A 10,841-nucleotide genomic window follows, 5' to 3' on the forward strand; every position below is an offset into this window, starting at 1 on the left:
AGCTAGTTCCAGGACAGGCTCCAAAACCACAGAGAAACCCTGTCTCGAAAAACAAAAACAAACAAACAAAAAAAAAAACCCACAATAAAACCTTAAAGGCTCGAAACAGAAAAGAGATAAATACCTATAATTTATAAAATCATATTTTAAAGATTCTTGTGTTTTGATATAATTTCAAAAAAAAATCACTCTAGACAAGAAAAGGTTTTTGTTTGTTGATTTTTTATTTTTTGGATTTTTTTTGGTTTCTTTTGTTTTTAGAAGCAGGGTTTCTCTGTGTAGCCCTGGCTATTCTGGGCCTAGTACTATAAGACCAAGTTGGCCTTGAACTCAGATATCTGACTCCCAAGTGCTGGAATTAAAAGATATTTGTTACTACATCTGGCCATAAGAGGTTTTCAAATACAGCCTTTATAGTTTTTAAGGACTGGTTCTTATAAGTAATAAACATTTTCATTAAAATGCAGATAAAATGAAAATTTATTAATTGTAACTCATTATACTTACAAATTAAGTAATTTATATTTGACTAAACACCATTTCATAATTTTTAATTCAAATACTTACTAATTTTTGTATTTCACAAAAAATTCTTCTATATCAAGCATAACTCCAGGTGATATCTAAAAAATTAAAATTAACAACTGTGATTCAAACAGGACACAAAATATAAGTATAAAGCATATTGTGCCATTACTTACTTCCTTTTTTACAACTCTAGAAGATAGTATTTTGTCTACAATTGCAGCATCTTCTTCACTTGGATTTTCCTATAAGGAGGAAAAATACATGACAGAATATATTCTCAAAAAATAATCATCATTTAACAAATACCAGTGTAGCACTAAGATTGAGCACTATGTGAAATGTTAGTGAGAAAAAATAAAAAAGAAAAGAAGCCCTATCATTACTGCCCTTGTCATCATCAGTATTATCATTTTAGGAACCGCACTGACCTCCATCTCCAACCCCTCCACTATCACCATTTCCACAGTACCACTGAGGAAATTCAGGTATATAGGTTTCAACTTAAACAGACAGTAGCTAAATGTTAGGTTCATAATATATACAAGAAAAATAAAAACTAGAAGTAAAGACTATGTGGTAATATTTTAGACAGGGCAGCATGAATTCCTGGTGTGGTAATTTAAACTGCAGTCTTACCACAAACAACTGCAAAGGCTGTTCACCAGGCAGAGGAGCTGAATTCTTTTTTGTCTTTACAGCGCCTTTGACCTCCTCTTCAGACTGTTTTCCCTCTGCATCTTCTGCATATTTTTTTCTCTTAATTTGTCGATTTGATCTTCTTTTCTGTAATGAATCATAAAGATATGATTTATATAAATTATTTTTAAAATCTTATGCAGAGATACAAAGAATATTACTCTTTATGTTGGTGATTTCTTAGAAAAAAAATCAAAAATATATGTAACATTCCTCACTTTGTCTTTTTCTGACTAAAGGCGATAACATGTCCATGGCCACGAGTTCACACTCTCCCAAAAGCATTCCCTCCCATAATTTCAAATATAAATGTTTAGTGACACCTTTGTTTATTTTCCTTTATAAGTTAAGAAAACAAATATCTATTTTTATTTTGAACTAGTTCACAGCTTGGAAAGACAGTGTTCTATCAGTAATATCTTTATTGGTAGATTAGTTTTCTTTAGAAACAATTACAAAAATAAAAGGCTAACTTATTTTGTTATTAATTTACTCCTTAAACAATATACATTTTAAACTACAAATAATTTTATTCATTTGCCCCAAACCTAAAAGTTGTATTGAATGGTTATTTGTTAAATATTTGGGGCAAAAACACAGAAGAAATTAAGTTCTCTAAAGCAGTGAAAATATTTAAGACAGAAAATAAAATGTTTTAGATTAAATATATAAAATGATTCTGTTTAATTAATTTTAAATGAAGTACTAATTGTTTAACTAGCTTTACTAGTTTCTTTATATTTAAAAAAGGAAAATCATACATTAGAAGTCTTTTTAAAGGTAGTACTTGTAGTAGCAAGTCTTTTTAATAGTCTAATTTTAAATCAGAACAAACTCCCTAATTATCTAATATCAGTTTTGACAGTTTATAATTAAAGGAGAATTTTTCAAAACAAAGTTACACAACTTTTGACATTTTCACTTAAAAAAAAAAAAACAAAAAACAAAGCCCAGGTTTGTTTCAGGTTGTATTTCCATGAACTTTGGGGGTGGAGGGATCCCAACCAACTAGTCCACTGGGCATCAGCAGTCTACTGATGAATCCAATCCTTCTTGCTTTTCCTGTTCCATTTCCTTTTATGCACAGTAATTTTCCTGACATTACTGAAAAGTGGAGCTAGAAAATAGCCCATATACTTTACATATGGTTTCTTCAATATATCTGTGTGAGAACTTTTTCATTATTTTCACAACCATAACAAAACTAACTCTAACAGAATCAGCTGAATCTGTATAGCAGTAAGAGTTTTTATTGTACTAAGTTTTCAGTGGTTATAGCTTTGTAAAATCATGCCTCTTTGTCTTTTGAGATGAGCAATACCGCAAAAAAAAAAAGAAAGAAAAGAAAAGAAAAGAAAAGAAAAGAAAAAAGAAAAGAAAAGAAAGGCAATATGTGGGTAGCCAAATTCCATGCCTTTTGTCTGGATGGGACATCATCTGCTTATACTGTCCATTGGTGGGGAAAGGGTTCTACTGAAAATCAAGCCGGTGTGAGGCAAAACTTTATGACTAAGTCAACAACTCCCAGCCTTTTTGTTGGACATAAATACATTTGTAGATTTTGTTTCTTTGTTTTAAAAACAGGGTTTCTCATGTAGCCCTGTCTGTCTTGGAACTCGCTCTTTAGACCAGGATGGCATCACACAGAGATCCTCTGGTGCTGCCTCCCATGTTCGGGGATTGGAGGTGTGCTCCACCATGCCTGGCCTCACATTTACATTTTCTAACATCAAAGCGATACTTTGTTAATAGAAGAGACAGAAAGGTAATATATAACCATAATAAAAAGACTACAAGAAATCTACTTTTTTCACATACTAATTTGAAAAACACATGAAGTTTTCATTGTTCCCTAGAGGAAAAGTTCTATAAACTTACTTAGGCTAAATGTATGTTTAGAATTCTATTACAACCATCATAAAGATCTTAATGTTCAAAATAGTTCAAATTAGTACTCAACTTGCATTTATTATAATAAAACATACGTGAATTATCAAAGTTTCACTACACATGATTTCTAAATAATTAAGCTTGAGAGTCATTCAATTTTTGTAAGATCTTATGACATATTTTCAACTATCTTACAGTTTCCTTTCTGGTTACTTGGCTACTTATTGGTACTCTGAAACGCCCACTGATCTTTAGTAAGAAGCAAATAAATGGTGTGAAAATTTCCTTTACACTCACAAAAATGTACAGATAACTTTGCAAGATAAAATGAGGGTTACTTATAACAAACGGTTCTTTCATCATCTTATGAAGAGTTTATCAGCCTAATTAATTGATTTGAAAGTCTGTGGATAGAAGCCTATGGATGATCTCATCCTAAATCATATTAGATGAAGTATAGAGCAGCATATTTTAGGTAAAGTCAAAGAATTCCTAACTTTTATAATTATCAAAAATATCTCCATGTTTTTTAAAAGAGTAACATGTTCTCTCTCCTAGTTTATTTCTAGCTTTTCTCCTCCTATATGAAAGGCTTTGCAGATTAGCTCACTGCACTAACAAAGATGAATAGAGAAAGCACAGGATTTATGTTTTTAAGTAACTAATACTTTGTTATGCTAGAATTAGATCCCCATAAATATTTATCATAATATGCTGCAGGGGTATTTATAAAAACATAAGGTCTCTAAATTTAGTCTAACTACTAAAGTACTCTATCAAAATTAAAGATATAAAATTAAACATCACATTCATGATTCTAGATTTCTCTGTCTCTAGAATTTAATTCAACTTTAAGAGTCCATCTTGACAATCCACTGTTGTCACTGAAAGCTATTTCTTCATTTGTAAAACGACACAACCAAATATATCATAATAAAGATTTATACTTATTAGAAAATATATGTTCTCTTTTTATTTTGTTAAAGAAACACACTTGTCAAAGCAACCTAACACTACAGTGAAAAGAGGAAGATATGTTTACAAAGAACTATACTACTGTTTCACTGTTTGGTAAACTACAAACTGGAAAAGATGGCCACCATTTTTCTAGTAAAAATTAAATTAAAAATTCTGATACTGAATAAGTTAAGTATAAGTTTACCTAAGTTAAGGATAGCATATGAAGAAAAGGCCAGGCCACATATTAGGAGCTTTGATCACTGCCCTTACCTCAACTCTTGCAGCAGCCCAGGAGCCTTGAGCCACTACTCTCCCATTGGATAAGAAGCTGCATAAGGAAGAAGAAAGGCCATTCAGGGGCTTTCTGGCCCCATAATTCAACAATTGCCACCACCCCTACGGCCTACAGTAGTATTTTAAGTATTAGAAAGCAGAGGGTGGCCTGAATTATTATGACCTTCACTACAGATGTATCTATCTATCTATCTATCTATCTATCTATCTATCTATCTATCTATCTATCTATCTATCTATCTATCTATTTGTATATCCCCATAGGATTATTTTGATATCTACCTATGTTTTAAAGGCAAGATGCACAATATTTATGTCTGTTAGGATTTTTAGTATCATAGGTTATCTTTTCTTCAACACGAGCAGACAAAAAGTATTGACTCTAGGAATGAGTCAATCCATTTGTTCTGTGATTTGTATTATTTTTAAAATTACTATCTCTAACATTAATTTCATTCAAAGGACTCTGTAGGTCCAGGATTCCACTGGATACTGCTTTATATTAAAAGTCATCCAGGACTTATGGTATTTAACCTCTCAGACTTTCAGTTTCGCTACTGAAAAATGAGGGACTTAAGGAAGGCAGATAAATTTCCTCCCACATCTAATATTATATGGTAATATTCTAGAAGTATATTGGAATAATGCTATCCTACAAGATTTACTATAAAATAAATTATAGTACTATCACTTAACTAGAGTATAAATATCCAAGAGGCAATATTATGCTCCCTAAATAATTCTAACAGTGTTCCATTTCTCAGACTAGAAATCCATACTCACTTGAGAGTGCTGGTCTTTGCACGTGTGCTGGGACACCTGCTCCGCATCAGAGGGCTCATCGGAAGACTCATTCTCTCTTTTCTGTTTCTTACCCAATGTAATAATGAGTTTGCTGTTTCAAAAAGAAAGAAATTAGCATTCAGAACTCTGTCTTTTCCATTTCTGGTGACTAAGGTTTCCATGATAAACATAATTTTATATTGTACATGTCTAACCAAATATGTTAATTAAGCTGAAATCCATATAGATATTTTAAAAACATACTCTTATAATTGCTTATAACACAGGGAAGAAGTCAAGCCCTACCATGGCTTCTTAGGCTCTGAATGTACTTTCATGGGAAAATTTCAAGTCACAGAATAACAATAAAAAGAATTTATTATTATGCAGATTCAGAAATGGGGACTCTACTTCCTGCCTAGGGAGAGACTACACATTGCACTTGAATACCATCCTCCCTAAAAGCCTTTGCTTCTTGCTAACCACAGTAATGTCTCCCGTACTGCAGACAATCTGACATCCAACTATTTGCTAACATTTTAATGTTATGTCAGAGCTTATCAAACCTATACCATATGCACCTAGGATTAAGATATATTACACAATTCATATAGTATGTGTCAGTATAACTTTCTGGCTTTACATTTAATATTACACACATACCAAATATACATCTTTAAACTAAATCTGTTTTCTTGCAAGATAAGTACCAGGATTCTAGATTTCATTATCTGTCTCAATAGCGCCATTACTAAAGTACCATATTAATCATAAATAATGTTACTAAACAGCAAAATTCTCCTTTAGATATCTCTATTTCTAAAACTAAAAACTCCTTCAATATTTCCATATATGGTGCATCAAATAGATCCAAATCCTTAACAATTATTTACCAATTTTGGAAGTTATAAACATAAGATCATAGATTCAGCAACTTGGACCCTCAACATTGAGCAAATTACCTGATCTCTTGTCTTTTCTGTGTACAAGACAAAGAAAGTATAATAGTTGCCTCCCTTACTGTTAAGTAAGTGACAATATTTGTTTTATGGTTTGAATTTTAAAAAGTCCCAAAAATGTTATATTAAAGGTTTGGTCCTCAGCTGATGGCGCTACTAAGATGAGGTGGTGTTTATCACTAAGGGTGTTCCTTGGAACCCGGGCTCCCTCTGTCCTCTGCATCTGCCTCTCATCTGACATGAGTAGATTCCTCTCCCACATGCTCCCAGCTAAGATGTTCCGCCCCTTCACTGGTCCACAACAACAGCCAGTGCCTATGAACTGAAACCGTGGAACCCATGAGACAAAACTAATCTATCATTTCAAGAGTTTTTGGTTTTTTTTTTTTTAAAGTCACAGATGCTTTGTCCCAACTATGGAAAGCTAAAATATTCACTCACAACATAATTTTTTTTTTTTTTTTTTTGGATTTTCGAGACAGGGTTTCTCTGTGGCTTTGGAGCCTGTCCTGGAACTTGCTCTGTAGACCAGGCTGGCCTCGAACTCACAGAGATCCGCCTGCCTCTGCCTCCCGAGTGCTGGGATTATAGGCGTGCGCCACCGTCGCCCGGCTTCACAACATAATCTTAACAAATAGTAATAGTAAGCTAATAGAAACTACAAATTAGAGCCTAGGCAGTTTGGATGCTCACCTTACTAGACCTGGATGGAGGTGGGTGGTCCTTGGACTTCCCACACATCAGGGAACCCTGATTGCTCTTTGAACTGATGAGGGAGGGGGAATTGATCAGGGGAGGGGGAGGGTAATGGGAGGCGGTGGCAGGGAGGAGGCAGAAATCTTTAATAAATTAATTAATTAATTAAAAAATAAAATAAAGAAACTACAAATTATATCAGTTGCAAAATGACAGTTTAACCTTACAGCATCATAGTGGCACGGGGGCCATGACAAAAATGCTACAATGGAGGTAAGCAGAGAATTCAGTGTGACTATTTACGTTTATGGAATAATAGAGGAGGCACTAGAGAAAAGATAGACTTTGAGGTGTTGGCTCGATGACACAAAGAAGTTAGCAGGCAATGAGGAGGCAATGGTGCATCCCAGACAGGAAGATGCACAGAAAGCGAGGAAAATGTACAGCAGGAATAATGAGTAGAACACAAGGAAAGAGAAAGTGAGGGCAGGACAACTATACAGTGTGGATCACAGCAGGCCTTGTAATGACAGCAAAGACTAACATTTTGAAGTTCAAATCAGCTTTTATGTTCTATAGAATAAGACACTACCTAAAGAATAGGGCCTGAAATATATCTGAGTGAATTTTAAAAAAATATTAACGGATAGGATTTTTTTGTTTTTTGGATGGAATAGGAATTTTTAAAGAAGGGAGTACTGTGACCAGAAGGAGAGAAGTGCAAGCCAGAGACACGACTGTTCATATAGAGACACGACTGTTCATATAGAGCAGACAACAATCTAGGGCCACAGCATCGTGAATGAAGAGTGAAGAAAGAATAATCTTTTAGCCGGGCGATGGTGGCACATGCCTTTAATCCCAGCACTCGGGAGGCAGAGGCAGGAGGATCTCTGTGAGTTCGAGACCACCCTGGTCTACAGAGCTAGGTCCAGGACAGGCTCCAAAGCCACAGCGAAACCCTGTCTCAAAAACAAACAAAAAAGAATAATCTTTTATTATGGGTGTAAAACTGATAAGATAGTCTCAGTCAAAGATGTGTCATAACAAAAATTTGTAGATGGCTTTTTGCCCTCTGATTTGACATGTTCAACAAGACAATGTTAATTCTTACTTGTCTTCTAACTAGCATTCTTGTGAATATGAGAGAAAAAAAGTAAACAAGAGGAAAAGTATAGTTACTTTTTGGAGCCAGAAAAGTAAAGGAGATAAAGAATAATCTGAACAAAATGAAGGAACCATCCATAGTTATACTTCTTCCGTCTTGCCACTTTCATTGCTTATTTCTTCCCTTAGGCATTTTTCTTTCTGTTTTCCCTCCTAAAACACAAAGCTGCCTAAAAGCCATATTTACTATCTGTTGTGACATCATCTGGGTCTTCTCCTCCTTTACAGTTTCAATGTCATTTCATTTTCATTTCTCAATCCAAAATAACCTCAATTCGTAGAACTAAGGTTTATATTCACGGCTTCCACTTACTCAGGGCTGTGGGTTAGCTTCTTTGCTAACTTTAAATGTTCTCTTTTATTTGATGCTCAGATACACAAGCAAGGAGTATAAAGAGACCAAAATGAACTTAGAAAGATAAGTAATTTGTTCAAAATACTGTAGATTAAGAATAGAGAATTGGGAGTGGGGAAGGCCAGAGAAATAGTTCAGTTGCTAAAAGACCTGGAATCAATTACCAGCATCCACTATGGCAGCTCACAATTGTCTATAAATCCAGTCCCAGGAAAACTGATATCCTTTTCTGTACGTGGTATGCCCACATACACCCATATACACACAATAAAAATAAAGGAAAAAATAGAGACAGACTAGCAACATGGTTCAATGAGGAAGGCTTCTTGCTCACAGACGGCTTGAGTTCAATGCGCAAGACCACATGGTGGAATGAAGGAACAATTTCCCAAATTGTCCTATAAAATTCACTTGTACACCATGGCACCCTTGTATTCTCCACCCATACAAAATAAGTAAAATTTAAAAACTTAATAGCCAAAAATCAAATATTACCCACTCTAAAGCCTGAAGTACTACAATCTGTAGCAGCAAACAACCTTTAAAATACAAGAGCCAGCTGGATGGCAGTGGCACTTTCCTTTAGTCCCAGCACTTGAGAGGCAGAGGCAGGTGGACGGTCAGTGTTTAAGAGCACTTGTAAGATCTCGGTACAATTCCTAGCACTCACATGGCAGCTCATAAATACCCATAACTCTAGTTTCAGAATGTACATGATACACAGACACACATGGTGAGAAAAACACACATACATATAAAATAAAATTAATTAATTAAAAAAAAGGCCCTCCTCACAGGTGGTTGTGGCATATGCCTTTAATCCCAGCTCTTGGGACACAGAGACAAACGAATCTCTGTGAGTTTTCCTCTACCTACTCTTTAAGCTTTTGTCTTCTTCAAACTGTCGTCCAACCTAAATTTATCTAGTCACAAACCATGTAACATTTCAGCCATCAATGGTCTTCTAAGATTACAGAGAAGCTGAAGTATTCCTCTTGCATACTGACATGCACTTGTGGTACTGGTGTAAGCCAGCTACTGTTTGTTCTGCACAGCACTGTGATCAGACACAGAATATAATTCTCTATGACGGTTGTAAAAATGTATTGATTGATATATTTATGGCACTTTTTATCATTAAGTGTACTTCTATTTATTTGAAAAAAAATGTGAGCTGGCAAGATGAAGACCACTTGCTGACAGGTCTAACAACCTGGGTTTAATCCTTAGGAGCCACCCAGTGGAAGGACAGAACTGAATCTCTCAAATTGTCCTCTGATCTCCACACACATGCTATGGCACATATGCACTCACACACATACGTATGTACACACAATAAATGTGAAACATTATTAAATAACATATTTGCTACAAAATAATACGTTAGCAGCAGACTCTTACATCTTATATTTCCTGATTCTCTAGACACCATTCTGAGCCAGATATGGTGATGCATGCCTATAATCCCAGCACTTGGGAGGCAAAAGGCAAGCAGATCTCCCTGAGTGAGAGGCAAGCCTGGTTTATATGTTGAGTTTCAGACCAGCCAGGCCTACATATGAGACCCTGTCTCAAACAAACAAGCAACCTTGGACAAAGACAGACATTTAATCATTTTTTAAAATTATAAATGACTATAAGGAGCCAGAGAGATGGCTCAGTGGTTAAGTGCTCTGGTTGTTCTTTCAAAGAACCTGGGTTCATTTCCCAGCACCCACATGGCAGCTCACAATCTGATGCCATCTTTGGCTTGCAGGCATACATACCCTAATGTGGTAGCATATATTTCAGATCTAGTAGTTTACTAAGCTTAAGTCCTAAATTTTTACATGTCTTCTCTGTTTACAAATGACAGTTCCCCCCCAAAAAAAGACAGTTTCATGATAAAAAAGTTATTCTGATATTTGAAATAATTTTTGATTATCTTAATTGTAGGTAGAAGCATATATATATATATATATATATATATATATTTGAAGATTTAAAACCATGATTACTTACATGGAACACTACAGAGACAGGAGGAATTAGAATGTGAAGCAACTCTGACTACATAGCAAGACACTTAGAGTGGCAGTTAAAACAGAGGAAAAAAGAAAAACAGTATTGAAAATGAAGCTAGTGGATTAGTTAACGGTGGAATATTCCATTACACTGTGTAACTACATGTTGCTGTTGACTGGTTTAATAAAGAAGCTCACTGACCAATAGTTGACAGGATAAGATTCAACTGGAAAACCAGATTAAGGATACTGGGTAGCAGGACATATAGGAGAGGTAAAAACCATGAACCACAAGTGAACCACAGGTGAACACACAGATTAATTGAAATGGGTTAATTTAAGTTGTAAAAGCTAGTTAATAATAAGCCTGAGCGAGGGGGGTCAAACATTTATGCATTTATAATTAATTTTAAGTCAGTCTCTGTCTCTCTGTCTCTCTGTCTCTCTGTCTCTCTCTCTCTCTCTCTCTCTCTCTCTCTCTCTCTCTGTGTGTGTGTGTGTGTCTCTCTC

The 10,841-nt window shown here is 35.0% G+C and overlaps 1 protein-coding gene across 10 annotated transcripts in view; it reads right to left on the minus strand.

Annotated features, from left to right (window-relative positions):
- Chd9 (chromodomain helicase DNA binding protein 9) overlaps positions 1 to 10,841 on the minus strand; it is a 234,087-nt gene that overhangs the window by 82,219 nt on the left and 141,027 nt on the right. For 9 of the 10 annotated variants that reach the window (XM_026777294.1, XM_013354625.2, XM_026777295.1 and 6 more), the window contains 4 exons: positions 5,152 to 5,263; positions 1,165 to 1,311; positions 702 to 770; positions 568 to 623 (listed from right to left, as the gene is read on the minus strand). In XM_026777294.1, coding sequence (XP_026633095.1) covers positions 568 to 623; positions 702 to 770; positions 1,165 to 1,311; positions 5,152 to 5,263 — 384 coding nt within the window. Of the gene's footprint in view, positions 1 to 567; positions 624 to 701; positions 771 to 1,164; positions 1,312 to 4,344; positions 4,403 to 5,151; positions 5,264 to 10,841 lie in introns of those variants that run through there. The other variant, XM_026777296.1, reaches the window with a different exon arrangement.

The sequence above is a fragment of the Microtus ochrogaster genome, unplaced genomic scaffold, assembly GCF_000317375.1.
Source record: "Microtus ochrogaster isolate Prairie Vole_2 unplaced genomic scaffold, MicOch1.0 UNK54, whole genome shotgun sequence".
Taxonomy (NCBI): domain Eukaryota; kingdom Metazoa; phylum Chordata; class Mammalia; order Rodentia; family Cricetidae; genus Microtus; species Microtus ochrogaster.